Source organism: Oncorhynchus mykiss, chromosome 4 (genome assembly GCF_013265735.2).
Source record: "Oncorhynchus mykiss isolate Arlee chromosome 4, USDA_OmykA_1.1, whole genome shotgun sequence".
Classification (NCBI taxonomy): domain Eukaryota; kingdom Metazoa; phylum Chordata; class Actinopteri; order Salmoniformes; family Salmonidae; genus Oncorhynchus; species Oncorhynchus mykiss.
In genome coordinates this window covers 37,880,001-37,897,554 of record NC_048568.1, presented here as the reverse complement: position 1 = coordinate 37,897,554, position 17,554 = coordinate 37,880,001, and the positions used below count along the sequence as shown (strand labels likewise).

Genomic DNA, 17,554 nt, shown 5'->3' with positions numbered 1-17,554 from the left:
TACTATTCAAAAACGGACTCAAACCTGGGAAACTTGCAGAGTAAATCATTTATTTTATATTATTAAGAATTAACAGCAAATGTTCATCAAAAAAACAGCAAGAGAGTTAGATAATGGCTTGAGCCAAAATACATTTAAAAAAGCTAAATCACAACAACTTGATTAAATATTTTGTATCACAAACAGCATATTTTTGGTTTGATCAAATATATAATTGAGACAACATTCAGCTTCATAGGCTGTTCTAATATTACTGAATTGCATGCCACAGTGGACCACAGGCACAAAATAACTCATAAGCTTGTTACATTTTCCACCCTGAGCAACAGTCATTTTGATAGATTGAAAAAAAGATAACAGATGGTAATATCTTATTTTTTTACACAATTGGTACATATCAATAAACCTCTGTGTTACTATACCTAACATTGTTAGTAGGCTACGTAGGTCAACAAAGATGTGTGATGGTGAAAAAGGAACACATTTAGAGAACATACTTGTCTGATGTGACGTTTTATTATAAACTAGGTGGTTGGAGCCCTGAATGCTGATTGGCTGACGCCGTGGTATATCAGACCGTATAACACGGGTATTTTTACTGCTCCAATTATGTTGGTAACCAGTTTATAATAGCAATAAGGCACGTCGGGGGATTTGTGGTATATGGCCAATATACCACGGCTAAGGGCTGTATCTAGGCACTCCACGTTGTGTCGTGCGAAAGAACAGCCCTTAGCCGTGGTATATTGGCCATATATCACACCCCCTCGGACCTTATTGCTTAAATCTACTTGAGATAATGTGAAGTGAACATGGCGGCCAGTAATGTTAAAACTACAGTGTGTTTTAGGTGCTGGTTTTTGTTGCAGTGGTGGTGTGATAGTCTTCGTCCTCTTCTGGGTAGTGGGGAACAGACTTCTTGGCCACCACATTGTTCAGCCTCTGACCCATCAGGTAGGGGTTATTGACACTCTGGAATACATTTTTAAAAAGAGGGTAAGATGGGTACTTTCCTGTTTTGAGAGGGAAATATTTAGTTGTCATTGTGCTGAAGATAGAGAAACATGGACGTCATCCAGAAAGTTTAAAGTTGGGTTATCTCCTTCGGGGTATAGCAAATCAATCAATGGTGGTGATGTGGATTCACAGAGACCACTTCTACAAAAGCAAAACATTTTTTTCTCTGAGGAAAAAAAAAAAAAAAAAAACAGAAGAAACAAACCAATCATAGACCCACCCTTTTTCTTCTTTTGGCTCCTCCCTTCAGTTTCTGGTACAACAGCTCCTTGTTCTGAAAGGAAATATCCAAAAGTGAGTAGGGGCACACATAGGTATATATTTTTGTTTTGTTTTGACAGAAAATGCCTTTTTTTTCCTCGAATCATTGTAAACAAATGGATTAAGCCTTTTCTACGGGAACAAATATATTTTCTCTGGTTGACTTGTCTGGTGTCCACAGATGGGGTGTAGTGTAAGTTAGTAGAAATCAAAACAATATATTTTTCCTAATAGACTATTCTATTGGACTAGTTCAATAGAATAGAGTCTGATCTAAGGTCAGTTTACTGTATCCACTCCTGAGCCTAGTGGAGTGGGCTGACATTTCCCCTGACTCTGATCTAAGGTCAGTTTACTGTATCTACTCCTGAGCCTAGTGGAGTGGGCTGACATTTCCCCTGACTCTGATCTAAGGTCAGTTTTGATTTGGGGATGGTATAGGCAACATCCATAAACAGGGAAACCATTAGCACCCACCCCAGTCACTCACCCACTTAGCCAGAGCAGGGTAGTCATGCTCGGGGTCGAACAGGTGCTGATGTTTCTGGAACTCTCTGCTGAACTCTGCTGTGTCCGGGGCGTTTTCCAGACACCCATCTGCAGCTACAGTACAAAAGAGGGAGCAGAGAACAGAGAGTCAGAGATTGGCCAAATAGTATAGAACAGTGTTTCTCAAACCTTTTGGGATAGCAAATTCCTCAGGGACCCCCTCATAATCAGTACAGCATACAAGGAGTTTTACTATGACTTCGGCAGTGCATGGCCAGACAAACTAAGTCTCAGGCCCTGGGAAGGAAGATTTTTAAGGCCCGCCTCTTGACATCGGAGAGAAAATTTTACAATTTTCAAGCTAATTTCCTGCAATTCTACACATTTAGAGATTTTCTGTTGGTACAGCTTTAACCCATAGCAGTCTAAGCCCTGTCTGGGGGGGGGGGGGGGGGGGGGGGGGGTCCACTAAGCTATATGGAATTGTTTTAAGAAGGTCATACCATGGGTCCACTAAGCTATATGGAATTGTTTTAAGAAGGTCATACCATGGATTATTTAGCTATTTGATTTAGAATTCCAAGACCTCTTGAAGTACCCCCGAAAAATATAAAAACATTTGATAAAAAATATAATTTGGCCTTAGTGCTATTAGCCTATACAAACTAGAGGTCGACCTCTAATACGAACACATTGAATAACAGCTTCACTACATGGAACAAACGACTGTGTTCCCCAAAAAATCTAAAGGAAGTTTGTTTTGAAGTGTCTGTCCTATCTCTGAGAGATATAAGAAATATCAGGAAACATATACAGTGCCTTCAGAAACTATTCAGGCTCCTTGACTTTTTCCACATTTTGTTAGGTTACAGCCTTATTTGAAAATGGATTCAATCATTTTTTCCCCTCATCAATCTACACACAATACCCCATAATCAAAAGGCGAAAAACAGCTTTTTACACATTTTTGCAAATGTATTAAAAATTAAAAACAGAAATAACTTGTTTACATAAGTATTCAGACCCTTTACTATGAGAATCAAAATTGAGCTCAGGTGCATCCTGTTTCAATTGATCATCCTTGAGATGTTTCTACAACTTGATTGGAGTCCACCTGTGGTAAATGGACATGATTTGGAAAGGCACACAACTGTCTATATAAGGTCCCACAGTTGACACTGCATGTCAGAGCAAAAACCAAGCCATGAGGTCGAAGGAATTGTCTGTAGAGCCCCGAGACAGGATGGTGTTGAGGCACAGATCTGGGGAAGGGTACCAAAACATTTCTGCAGCATTGAAGGTCCCCAAGAACACAGTGGCCTCCATCATTCTTAAATGGAAGAAGTTTGGAACCACCAAGACTCTTCCTAGAGCTGGCCGCCCGGCCAAACTGAGCAATCTGGGGAGAAGGGCCTTGGTCAGGGAGGTGACCAATAACCCAATGGTCACTCTGACTGAGCTCCGGAGTTCCTCTGTGGAGATGGGAGAAACTTACAGAAATTAAACCAATTCTGCAGCACACCACCAATCAGGCCTTTATTGTAGAGTGGCCAGATGGAAGCCACTCCTCAGTAAAAGGACATGACCATGAGAAACAAGATTCCACGGACCCCCTGCAGGACCTCCACGGACCCCCTGCAGGACCTCCAAGGACCCCCCAGAGGTCTGCAGATCTCACTTTGAGATCCCCTGCTATAGCAGAACACTGCATCTACATACAACAAAATCATACAGGAGAAATAGCCTTGGTAGGTGCAAATCTGTTTCTGCTTTAGCCAACGAGTCGTAGCTGTTTGCAATATCGAATGCAGAAATTCAAGTCTGTTACCCAGGCTACATCATTGTGTTACACAGTGTGTGTCAGGCTGTCTATTTGTGTAAAGTAAGGTATAGTAGGCCTTTATGTACATGTGGAATAAGTACTGTCTACCAGTCTTTCCTATTGGACAGGGGTTAGGAGGGTAACAGTCTACCGGTATTTCCTAGTGGACAGGAGGGTAACTGTCTACCAGTCTTTCCTATTGGACAGGGGTTAGGAGGGTAACTGTCTACCAGTCTTTCCTATTGGACAGGAGGGTAACTGTCGACCAGCCTTTCCTATTGGACAGGAGGGTAACTGTCTACCAGTCTTTCCTATTGGACAGGAGGGTAACTGTCTACCAGCCTTTCCTATTGGACAGGAGGGTAACTGTCTACCAGTCTTTCCTATTGGACAGGAGGGTAACAGTCTACCAGTCTTTCCTATTGGACAGGAGGGTAACAGTCTACCAGTCTTTCCTATTGGACAGGAGGGTAACAGTCTACCAGTCTTTCCTATTGGACAGGAGGGTAACAGTCTACCAGTATTTCCTAGTGGACAGGAGGGCAACAGTCTACCAGTATTTCCTAGTGGACAGGAGGGTAACTGTCTACCAGTCTTTCCTATTAGACAGGAGGGTAACTGTCTACCAGTCTTTCCTATTAGACAGGAGGGTAACTGTCTACCAGTCTTTCCTATTGGACAGGAGGGTAACTGTCTACCAGTCTTTCCTATTGGACAGGGGTTAGGAGGGTAACAGTCTACCTGTCTTTCCCACTGGACATGGGTTAGGAGGGTCGGGGTATCCATGGTCCTCACTGAAGTCTTTAGGGATGTTGTCCCCTGTCAGCTCAGCTACGATGTTGGGGATGTTTCCATAGGGCCCCAGGTGCTGCAGTCCCTCATGAGCTCCACCTAATGGAGGAAACATAGCATAACAGGGACACCTTATTGTTTATTCATTGACCCGAGACAGAGAGGACATGTTTACTACTGTTTTTACATTTTAAATGTGATTACTGCATTTTGAAAGTCAAATTAATATCGTAATAAGAATAAGGAATATCACCTACTCAGCCTAGATATCACCATAGTACAGAAACCCAAGGACAGAAATGTCACCGTAATCTCCATAATGGTGCTGGGAACTATAACCATTGGCTTGGTGAAAAAAATGTTCTCTCTCTCTCTCTCTCTCTCACAGAATATATCGCCTTAATACTCCTGATTAACATTTGGCAGGATCACATGTAAAAATATCTTATACATTGAAGTAAACTCCATTATAGCAGTGATTTCTCCCAGGCTTTGAACTGGGCCCACGACTACCTGTGGTGTAAAAACTAGTAGGGAATATATATATATATTTTAAATGTCCTGCTTTAGAGGGTAGAGTACATTTATTAATACGTAACCATCGGCCAAATCATGACATCCCAGATATACACAAACTAGGCTGATGGTTGTACACCATTTCATACTGTCCTAAAATGTTAGGTTTAACATAATAAAGTTGACAACCTATTTTGTTGGTTACAGTCCTGTTGTTACTGTACTTCACTAGCTAGGTTTGTTATTAGTCGGGTATTTAGAAGGTTTCCATCCCATTGGTGACAGATTTCCATGCAAATATTCTAACATCTGCATAAAAAAAAACAATATGAGTGGTGTTTCCATCTCACTGACTTGTTGCTGTTGAAAGGATGTGCGTAATGACGTAGTGAACATTTAAAAAAAAACACTGTTGCCGGTAAGTTCAGGTTTCCATCGCATTTTCATCTTTACTGATGGTTTTGTCACAAAACCAAACTTTCCCAGGCTGGTGTTGGTGGATACTCTATAGACGGTTCACTGATACAAAACCAAACTTTCCCAGGTTGGTGTTGGTGGATACTCTATAGACGGTTCACTGATACAAAACCAAACTTTCCCAGGCTGGTGTTGGTGGATACTCTATAGACGGTTCACTGATACAAAACCAAACTTTCCCAGGCTGGTGTTGGTGGATACTCTATAGACGGTTCACTGATACAAAACCAAACTTTCCCAGGCTGGTGTTGGTGGATACTCTATAGACGGTTCACTGATACAAAACCAAACTTTCCCAGGCTGGTGTTGGTGGATACTCTATAGACGGTTCACTGATACAAAACCAAACTTTCCCAGGCTGGTGTTGGTGGATACTCTATAGACGGTTCACTGATACAAAACCAAACTTTCCCAGGCTGGTGTTGGTGGATACTCTATAGACGGTTCACTGATACAAAACTAAACTTTCCCAGGCTGGTGTTGGTGGATACTCTATAGACGGTTCACTGATACAAAACCAAACTTTCCCAGGCTGGTGTTGGTGGATACTCTATAGACGGTTCACTGATACAAAACCAAACTTTCCCAGGCTGGTGTTGGTGGATACTCTATAGACGGTTCGCTGATACAACAGACAGGTACGATATGATGAGATATGAATTAAAAAAAATATATATATAATTTGTATTTGACAATTTGCAGCCAAGCACCGATAATCATGTCACCAGCGTCATTCAAATGATAGCCTATCCTATATTTAGTGGAAATTTGCATTAAGCTCATCACTGTGGACTTAACCACCATATTTTATCAAGTTAAGGAATAAGTTGTAAAGTTTATCATAATTTATTCCATCTGCCTATAGACTTCCATGTGGTGGTGGTGGTAGTACCAGAGAGGAAGAGGCAAAGGGAAAGAATTTACTCCGCCCAAAATCTGTCCATGCAAGATAAGCAGACCAAGTGGGGAGGTCTACAGAAGTGGACTGGCCATCTGGCATTTCGGGCAAATGCCAGATGGGCTGGTCCATATTTAGCCCAGTAGGCCTGTCTAACTTGGGTTTGATGCACAAAATGATCATTATCTCACTAATAATGGGGGCATTGAGAAAACAAAATGGGCCGGTATGGGGGCCTCAAGGAAAAGAATGGGCCGTTGTGTTAGAAATGCCAGTTCCGATTTTTGGTCCTAGTCCGCCCCTGGATGTCTATGAGAGTGTCGAATTATGTGAGGCTTATTTTATCAAATATATGTTTTTAAATTTTTTATTATTGTTTAGTTTGTTCCAAATGTACTGATGTAAGCACATGGCATTCCAGAAACTTTGAGAAAAACAACTGAGCTGAGCCTGGCGTATCTGTCCTCTCATTGGATAGAATGGTCCCACCTGATCTCCCCTCTTCCCACATGCCATACATCTTTGAGGACATGTACTATATTTCCATTGTTAGAGCAGTCACTGGACCATCTTGTCAATATAATAGATCATCTTCGGTAGTACAACGAAACATGTCATTGCGTGACTCCAAGTTTACTACGATATGATTGTTTTTATATCAATAGTTGCGCATAAAAGCATTTCCACCGCAATTGTCGCATAATCAATTTCCCTGACAAAAAAAGATCTCACCTTGTCTTGAGTATTTTGTTTAGTCGACATTTTACAGACAAATTTGCTGTTTTACATAAGTCCTGAAGTTAGTTTTTTTCCTTATGAGTCGGGTAATTAATCCATTTTAAGTGGTTGGATGGAAACGTGGTTATTGACCAAAAACAAATGGATACAGAATAAGCACAAAATAGATAACACTGGAACCTACTATCCATGACTATAACAGACCACTCCTTTAACCCATACATTATTATTAGAAATCATGGACCATAATCACCTACCTTGGATGCTCTGTGGCCCCACGATGTTGGTGGCCTGGTGAGCAGGGTACTCGACCCTGGGCCGAGCGATGCCCAGCTGCTCCATGACTCCGTGTAGGAGACGCTGAATGTCGGCCTCAGATACCTGGTCCGCTGTGCGGGGGCTCCGGGCCGATGCCAGCCCCGCTATACACACCAGAACAATCAGAAGCACTGATCTACTCAACCTGACTGCCGAAGCCATCTCTGGTGTCAGCTATAGGGAGATAAAAACTGTTGCTTTATAATGTCTAATAGGCCTATATGTTGTGTCTAATGTAGTTAGGAGAAAATGCAACTGAAAAACGTGTTATTCTAATTATATTCTATTTCATCAGAAGAAAGTCCATCTGACAGGAACCATCATTAACCCATCATCAGAAAACTGTATGGAGTTAGAATAGTTATTTTTATGCCACATTGTGGAACAATCAAAGTCAAACATGGTACAGACCATGATTAATAATGCATTACATTATCTATCCACGTGTATGCATAAACAAAAAAACATGAAGTGGATAAAGGGACAATTAGGCACTTATAAAAGAAAGGTCTCCGTTGAAGGATAAGGTGGCAGGCTTTAACACAGGCACTGGCATAGAACACAAGCTTACCAGATGGCATACTGTATAAACATGTCAGGAAATTAGCTATAAAACTGCAACATGTTTCTCTCAGCTTCATGGCAAACTTTGTAGAATAGCAGGAAATTTGCTCAAGAATGACTGATAGTCAGGACAATCCTTGTCTGGCAGGTAAACTTTATTTTTATAGTGAAAAAAAAAATGTTGTTCCATTATTGGTTCTTAAAAATGTTAATTTAGGATAATTTTAAGGGAAAATATTTGTTTTGGTAATTTCCGAAAATACTTTCAATATTATTAATTTCCATGTCGACTCTATGCCTTGACATGCCTATTTTGTTGTATTACAGCCTAATTTTTTTTATTTATAAAATGTAGATTTTTTTGTTGCTGACCTACACAATACCTTATGTCAAATTGGAATTATCTTTTTTGAAATTTGTACAAATGAATTAAAAATTAAAAGCTGAAATGTCTCGAGTCCATAAGCATTCAACTCCGTTGTTATGGCAACACTAAATAAATTCAGAAGTTAAAAAAAAGTTGCATGGACTCACTCTGTGCTCAATAATAGTGGAACATGAATTTTGAATGACTACCTCATGTCTGTATTCCACACATACGATTATCTGTAAGGTACCTCAGTTGAGCAGTGAATGTCAAACACAGATTCAACCACAAAGACCAGTAACGGTCTGGAAAGTTCTCTACTTCTGACAGATTTAAAAACAAAACAAATACTGGAATCACCATGATCACAACATTAAACTGTCAACTCAATCTGCCTGACAGATACAAACATGTTACATTGAAATAGTTTGAGTAATAAAGCTACTGAGGAAAAGCTAAATTGCTACTGTGTTTTCCATTGCCTTTCAAAAGGAGGACACCTATTGGTAGACTGGTAAAAAAGAAACAGTAGACATTGAATATCCCTTTGAGCATGGTGAAGCTATGCATTGCACTTTGGATGGTGAATCAATACACCTAGTCACTACAAAAGTGTCCTAACTCTGTTGCCGGAGAGGAAGGAAACCTCTAAGGGATTTCACCATGAAGCCAAAGGTGACTAAAAAAAGTTGTAGTTTAATGGCTGTGATAGGAGAAAACTGAGGTTGGATCAACAACATTGTAGTTACTCCACAATACGAACCTAATTGACAGTGAAAAGTAGGAAGCCTGTACAGAGAATAAATATTCCAAAACCTGCATCTTGTTTGCCACAAAGCACTAAAGTACCAGTGAAAAATGTGGCAAAGCAATTAACTTTTTGTCCTGAACACAAAATGTTTTGTTTGCGGTAAATCTAATACATCATTACTGAGTACTACTCTTCATATTTCAAGCACAGTAGTGGCTGCATCATGTTATGGGCATGCTTGTAATCGTTAAGGACTGAGGAGTTTTTCAGGATAAAAAAAACAGAATGGCACTAAGCAGACAAAATCCTAGAAGAAAACCTGGTTCAGTCTTCTTTCCACCAGACACTGGGAGATGAATTCACATTTCAGCAGGACAATAACTTAAAACACAGCCCAAGAGGCCAAATCTTGGTGAGCAATTCCAGTGTAGAAGACAGTGAATATTCCTGAGTGGCTGAGATAGATTTAAGAAGATTTAAGTCTGTCAAGACCTGAAAATGGTTGTCTTAGCAATGATCTCATTGAGAGAGCTTGATGAATTTTGAAAACAATTATGGGAAAATGTTCTACAATCGAGGTGTGGAAAGCTCTTATCCAGAAAGACTCACAGCTGCCAAAGGTGCTTCTACAAAGTATTGACTCAGGGGTGTGAATACTTATGTAAATTAGATATTTGCTAACATTTCTAAAAATATATGTTTTCACTTTGACATTATGGGATAGTGTGTAGATGGGTGAGATGTTTAATACGTCAGCCATTTTGAATACAGGCTGTAACACAAAATGTGGAATATGTCAAGGGGTATGAGTGACTTTGAGTCAAAAGGTACTGTATATTAAATCAGGAATTACAAGGGTTCAGCTATACCATAAAGACCCCTTATGTCCTCATTACATGTAGTGAAACAAGACCACTAATGGTCTGGAAAGGTCTACTTCTACAAAACAAATACTAGAATCACCATGATCACAACCATAAACTGTCAACTCAATCTGCCTGATGAATTCAATGTAACACATGTTTTCAGAGAAGGTGCATTGAAAAAGCTAAGTTGTGTTTTTTCAATTCCGTAAAAAGATGAACAGTTATTGGGGATTTTCAAATGAATTATTTTCATATTTTACAAACGTTTGTATGTTTTGAGTATCTGTTGTCAACTCCGTCATTGATGGCTAATCCCCTTAAGAGAGAGATATATATATATATATATATATATATATATATATATATATATATATATATATATATATATATATATATATATCTATCTTATCTATGTCAATATTGAGGAAAAAAAAGTATTGTAATCACTGTTCAGCAACATATGCTTAAACATTGAAAGTATGTGTGCTAGACCCAAAGGATGCTTTCTTTACAAAACGTTTTAAATCTGGGACACACATACCATTAGCCCTGGAGCGTTTCACAATGCTACAAAATAAGATTTATATCACATATTTGAATACTCTCAAAATGTTAGAATTAAACAATCAATGCCTTTAATTACTTGGACAATAATTTAAAATAAAAACAAAGCCTTTTATGGTGTCCGACACCAGTTTTATGGTTGTTCCTTTAATGGTGTGACAGCTGATACTTTGGTTTAACATTAGGACAAATATTTGAGATTGAGAATCCCTGAGCTCTAAAACAGCAACAACAACAAAAAATCTCAGCCCCATAGCAAAATAGCACGAGAAACTACACATTTCTCTGCACAAACATTTAAAAAGACCTTGCGCCCTGTGAAACTGCGTTACGCCACTGGAAACAAGTATAGACATTGTTACCTCAAATTTTACAATTAGTATTTTCAAAAATATTTAAACGTTTTGTATGGACAACCTTATGTAACCGCTGGTTTACAGGAGGCAGGTACAAATACACCGTATTGATGTTTCCCCTATAGGAAAATTATTTCACACAAAATTTGGTCGCAAATATCGCTGCTGATGCCTAAATAATGTTGACATGGGCATAACCTATGCTAACCACAATAAATCCAAAATTACGCACATAAAGCCGGTGTTGTCTATCTGTAAATATTGCCAGAATGGAAATACATACAAATGTATATAGCATGCATCGGGCTAATTAGCCATATAATCAAATCAACTATTGACCTACAGTATGTGGAATTAAGGCATATGTGCGTTTGCTTCTTTTCTGTGAAAACAAAATGTAGGTTGTAGGTCCGCCATCAAACGTTTAGGCCGACGTCAGAGGGAAATTTGCTACAGAGTCCGCTACAGTAATCCCAAGATTTAGATACACCAATAAACGATATTAATTCAACAAATGCAATGTTTTCAATATTATTAAGCTACGGTTAGACATATCGAAAAGGCCTATACGATATTTATCTGAACCTTACAATATAGCGTTTCCCTTACCGTGTATCCTGGATGCGAGGAGCAGGAGCCTGTAATGCTGAACGAGGATGCAGTCGGTCCTTGCTCCAGTTTATTAGCCTACCACTGTTGCCAGGCTCCCGAAAGTAACTGGCATCTCCGTGAATGTCATTGGTCGGCGGACAATGTTAATAATTAAGCGAATCAGTGTGCCATATTCGTTTTCTTGTGTGCTTTACAAATTAGCAGACAGACATGCAATAGCCTAAAATGTGGCTAAAATTGTATTTTCATACCTTTGACTCCAAAGTAGAATTAAAAATAAACCTATTTATTAAAACAAATTTTAGTTTTACAGACATGTAGGACAGGTGGACTACAGGAAATATGTACAGGGAAATAAATTAAATATAAAGTCCAAAAGTTTCTAAAGACAAATAAAATGTCTTAACAATAAAATGTGACTTTCATAGGGTTTCATTCTCATCTTCAATGCAAAACAATAACTGACATATGGGCCTCGATGTCTGATGAATGGAGATCTCTCTATTTGACATGAGACTATAGAGTGGTGCGTCGCCTGCTCTTCCAGGGGCTTAGGTTCAGCTTTCCCAGACCAGACCGACCACGATACCTGCGGATACCATCACCTCCCTTCAGCCTTTTGGCTGAAAAACACCCAACGTTTCCCGAATCTATTCTGAGGGGTGGACAGGGAATGAAAACTGTTAGTAGTTCCACCTACGTGGGGCAGGACCCTACCTTGATCGGTTTCTCTGAGCTTTGTTAAAAAGGTATATCACACAAAAACTACATTTTACCTTTTGAGTGTTTTGCTCTGTAGTCTACAGCTCTCTGTCCTCACTGGGGTGGAGGGAGATCTAGCCAACCGAGCTGAAGGACTTGAGCCTGGTTTCTCTGGGTAAAGGAAGTTAAATTCATCATGAAATTATCACAAGCTCAAATGAAAAGTCTCTGAAACATTGTCAATTATACTGCACACAATCTGACAGCCCAAATTCATGTGGAAAAATAGATTGTGAACATGTACCTGAGCAAAATGTTTTGCTCCTGAAAAGCTGAATGTCTGGGAAGGTCTCCAAACCCAGGCTCTTTCTGAGTGGCCGTCTCTTCCTGCAGGGAGACATCTCAGCATGACCTGGGATGCCCTCCATGATCACCCGAGGAACCACACCTAATAGACAGAGACATTTGCAGTGACTTAGAATGCGGCGCCAATCGAGAGCCCCCCTACATGACATTATCATACGAGTCCCGGCATACATCTGATGGGTGAAAGCAATCGAGGTGGAGAATGAGGGGTGTGAGAGTCATACCAAATGAATGGACATTCTCTATGAAGGTATAGACCACAGCCTTGAGTTTCATATGCGTGTCCATCCCCTCTGTTCCGTGGCTGGGGGGAAGCAGGCTCGGGGCAAAGATCACAGCCAGGTTACTATTGGTCATCCGGTTCTCTGCACACCTTAGAAAAACAGAGAGAAGACAATTGATGATCTCAATAAGAACCGGAACTACAAGGCACTTTGGATCAAAAGCATCGGCTAAATGGTATATTATCTCAGACGGAGTTCCGAAAAAGAATGGTCTTTGACCTTTACAGCACTAGAGCTAAGCGTCAAAACAAATGTTATTTGTCGCTTTCTCTGAATACAACAGGTGTAGACTTTACTGTGAAATGCTTGGTTTCAAGCCCTTCCCAACGATGGAGTTAAAATATAAACTCAAGATGAATAAAATGCAGAAGAACAGAGCTATATACAGGGAGTTCCAGATCAACGTGCAGGGGTAATAGCTATATACAGGGAGTTCCAGATCAACGTGCAGGGGTAATAGCTATATACAGGGAGTACCAGATCAACGTGCAGGGGTAATAGCTATATACAGGGAGTTCCAGATCAATGTGCAGGGGTAATAGCTATATACAGGGAGTTCCAGATCAACGTGCAGGGGTAATAGCTATATACAGGGAGTACCAGATCAACGTGCAGGGGTAATAGCTATATACAGGGAGTTCCAGATCAATGTGCAGGGGTAATAGCTATATACAGGGAGTTTCAGATCAACGTGCAGGGGTAATAGCTATATACAGGGAGTTCCAGATCAACGTGCAGGGGTAATAGCTATATACAGGGAGTTCCAGATCAACGTGCAAGGGTAATAGCTATATACAGGGAGTTCCAGATCAACGTGCAGGGGTAATAGCTATATACAGGGAGTTCCAGATCAACGTGCAGGGGTAATAGCTATATACAGGGAGTTCCAGATCAACGTGCAAGGGTAATAGCTATATACAGGGAGTTCCAGATCAACGTGCAGGGGTAATAGCTATATACAGGGAGTACCAGATCAATGTGCAGGGGTAATAGCTATATACAGGGAGTTCCAGATCAACGTGCAGGGGTAATAGCTATATACAGGGAGTTCCAGATCAATGTGCAGGGGTAATAGCTATATACAGGGAGTTCCAGATCAACGTGCAGGGGTAATAGCTATATACAGGGAGTACCAGATCAACGTGCAGGGGTAATAGCTATATACAGGGAGTTCCAGATCAACGTGCAGGAGTAATAGCTATATACAGGGAGTTCCAGATCAACGTGCAGGGGTAATAGCTATATACAGGGAGTTCCAGATCAACGTGCAAGGGTAATAGCTATATACAGGGAGTTCCAGATCAACGTGCAGGGGTAATAGCTATATACAGGGAGTTCCAGATCAACGTGCAGGGGTAATAGCTATATACAGGGAGTTCCAGATCAACGTGCAGGGGTAATAGCTATATACAGGGAGTTCCAGATCAACGTGCAAGGGTAATAGCTATATACAGGGAGTTCCAGATCAACGTGCAAGGGTAATAGCTATATACAGGGAGTTCCAGATCAACGTGCAGGGGTAATAGCTATATACAGGGAGTTCCAGATCAACGTGCAGGGGTAATAGCTACAGTTGAAGTCGGAAGTTAAAACTCGTTTTTCAACCACTCCACAAATTTCTTGTTAAACTATAGTTTTGGCAAGTCTTGTTAGGAGACCTACTTTGTGCATGACAAGTCATTTTTCCAACAATTGTTCACAGACAGATTATTTCACTGTATCACAATTGCAGTCGGTCAGAAGTTTACATACACTAAGTTGATTGCCTTTAAACAGCTCGGAAAATTCCATAAAATGTTGTCATGGCTTTAGAAGCTTCTTTTTGGCTAATTGACATCATTTGAGTCAATTGGAGGTGTACCTGTGGATGTATTTCAAGCCCTACCTTCAAACTCAGTGCCTCTTTGCTTGACATCATGGGAAAATCAAAATAAATTAGACAAGACCTCAGAAAAACAACAACAAGTGTGGTTCATCCTTGGGAGCAATTTCCAAACGCCTGAAGGTACCACGTTCATCTATGCAAACAATAGTATGCTACTAGAAACACCATGAGACCATACAGCCATCATACCACTCAGGAAGGAGAAGCGTTCAGTCTCTTAGAGATGAATGTACTTTGGTGCAAAAGTGCAAATCAATCCCAGAACAACAGCAAAGGACCTTGTGAAGATGCTGGAGGAAACAGGTACAAAAGTATCTTTATCCACAGTAAAAACAAGTCCTATATTGACATAACCTGAAAGGCCGCTCAGCAAGGAAAAAGAAGACTACGGTTTGCAACTGCACATGGGGACAAAGATCGTACTTTATGGAGAAATGTCCTCTGGTCTGATGAAACAAAAAACTGTTTAGTCATAATGACCATTGTTATGTTTGGAGGAAAAAGGGGGAGGCTTGCAAGCCGAAGAACACCATCCCAACCATGAAGCACAGGGGTGGCAGTGTTATGTTGTGGGGGTGAATTGCTGCAGGAGGGACTGGTGCACTTCACAAAATAGATGGCAACATGAGGACGGAACATTATGTGGATATATTGAAGCAACAGCTCAAGACATCAGTTAGTTAAAGCTTGACTGCAAATGGGTCTTCCAAATGGACAATGCCCCAAGCATACTTACAAAGTTGTGGCAAAATGGCTTAAGGACAACAAAGTCAATGTATTGGAGTGGCCATCACAAAGCCCTGACCTCAATTCTATAGAAAATCTGTGGGCAGAACTGAAAAAGCATGTGCGAGCAAGGAGGCCTACAAACCTGACTCAGTTACACCAGCTCTGTCAGGAGGAATGGGCCAAAATTCACCCAACTTATTGTGGGAAGCTTGTGGAAGGCTACCTAAAACATTTGACCCAAGTTAAACAATTTAAAGGCAATGCTACCAAATACTAATTGAGTATGTTCATTTCTGACCCACTGGGAATGTGATGATTGAAATAAAATCTGAAATAAATCACGCAACTATTATTCTGACATTTCACATTCTTAAAATAAAGTGGTTATCCTAACTGACCTAAGACAGGGACATTTCACTAGGATTAAATGTCAGGAATTGTAAAAACTGAGTTTAAATGTATTTGGCTAAGGTGTATGTAAACTTCAACTGTATATACAGAGAGTACCAGTACCAGATCAATGTGCAGGGGTAATAGACATATACAGAGTGTACCAGTACCAGATCAATGTGCAGGGGGTAATAGTTAGATACAGAGAGTACCAGTACCAGATCAATGTGCAGGGGTAATAGTTATTTGAGGTAGATATGTACTGTACATGAAGGCAGGGTAAAGTGACTAGGCATCAGAATCGATTGTATTAAGAGTTAAATAAAGAACAGAGTAGCAGCAGCATATGAGGAGTGTAAGTCTTGTCTATCCTGCACTGACTCTATGCACACACAACTAATGTCTATTTAGCAGTCTTATGGCTTGGTAGGTAGAAGCTGTCTCGAACCTGCTGGTACGATAGCCAACGCTTCGGAAACCATTTGCCGAACGGTAGCAGAGAGAACAGTCTAGTACACTTTACCTGTTGCCTGCTAAACCCCCACAATAGCAATGCTATCGACAAACATATTACCTGTGGGAGACCTTTGAGAGGAAGTGGAAGAAGTAACTGAGGAAGGCAAAGTTCCTGTCAGGCAGTAGGCAGGACAGCAGCTGGGTGGCCAAGGCCCTCTCCTCCAACGTGGGTAATAGCTGGGCCTTCAGCAGGGCTGGAGAAATAAAATGTGTTGCTGTCTATTATTGTCAGACTCACTTCACGCAGGACCTGTATTCAGTGGATCTGAGCCTAAATCAGCAATTCTATTCTGAGACACTTTATGAGTATGGGCCCATAATTTCCCCCATTAAAGCCGGGATTTAAACCAGCGACCTTCTCCAACCTCTAGGCTGCCTACCTGAATGGAGGTCTGAGGGGAACAGGGGGTCTGGAAGCTCACGACAGAACAGCTTCAAAAGGCTGGCCACGTCACAGGGGAGGGCTGTGGATAGACAGGCCTCCCCATGGTCTAGTTTGGCCTGTGATATTGTTGGAGGTGTGGGGGTTTGGTGAGGAAAGAGGGGGGGGAAAGAGGAGAGCAAGAATCCATCAGATAAAAAAAAAAGTATTAAATTGACATCCTTTAATCAACGATCCATGCATGTTGAAGTCACACACTTACCCTAAGGGTCCTCAGACGAACAACAGAGCCAGATTTTCTGAAAAGGCCATCAGTCCCAGCATGTTCCAGTAGATGCTCACAGGCATCCACTAGAAAGCTACATTGAAGTTGTAAAATTAATAGGAATTCTTATTTCTCACTTCAGTTGTACATTGTTAGAATGGAGCCTGTGTGTTCTTACTAGGGTAGCAAAAGAGGATATTTTACAGGAAACTCCGTTAACTATCGGAATTTTGGTATCTTTCAAGGATATTATGTAATCCATCAGAAGACATCTAGTGGCTCTTTTGGGTACTTCAAATTATCACAGGTGTCTGTAATTATCTCTGTCTCCTTCTCTGGCCTTATTACATGTAAAATATATTAAATGAGATGATTTTAAAATGAAATTGAAAAGTTGTACATCATTATCTTAAATATAAAACATGATCCTAAATATATAGTGAATATCATTGGTGTTTAATGAGGGTTTCAGCATTTAACATTCTTATACACTTAAATATTTTACTGTCTATATGGATTCGTTGACAATGTTTTTACGTCAAACTGGTGACAGTTGTGAAAAGTCAATAGTTGGAAGAGTTGCAGAGGTAATTGAATATAATGTCATTGTTGATTAGATGCCTTTTT

General features: G+C 40.4%; 1 protein-coding gene across 1 annotated transcript in view; it reads right to left on the bottom strand.

Annotated features, from left to right (window-relative positions):
• Positions 1-30: 30 nt before the first annotated feature.
• The window catches only part of LOC110521098, an 18,123-nt gene continuing 599 nt past the window's right edge, over positions 31-17,554 (bottom strand). The window contains exons 2-14 of the mRNA XM_036976480.1: positions 16,925-17,021; positions 16,661-16,781; positions 16,339-16,474; positions 12,701-12,849; positions 12,415-12,558; positions 12,185-12,281; positions 11,926-12,063; positions 11,406-11,442; positions 7,268-7,502; positions 4,331-4,480; positions 1,769-1,881; positions 1,238-1,291; positions 31-972 (exon numbers count right to left, since the gene is read on the bottom strand). Of these exons, the coding sequence (XP_036832375.1) occupies positions 847-972; positions 1,238-1,291; positions 1,769-1,881; positions 4,331-4,480; positions 7,268-7,502; positions 11,406-11,442; positions 11,926-12,063; positions 12,185-12,281; positions 12,415-12,558; positions 12,701-12,849; positions 16,339-16,474; positions 16,661-16,781; positions 16,925-17,021 (1,597 nt within the window). The 3' untranslated portion in view covers positions 31-846. The remainder of the gene's footprint in view (positions 973-1,237; positions 1,292-1,768; positions 1,882-4,330; positions 4,481-7,267; positions 7,503-11,405; positions 11,443-11,925; positions 12,064-12,184; positions 12,282-12,414; positions 12,559-12,700; positions 12,850-16,338; positions 16,475-16,660; positions 16,782-16,924; positions 17,022-17,554) is intronic.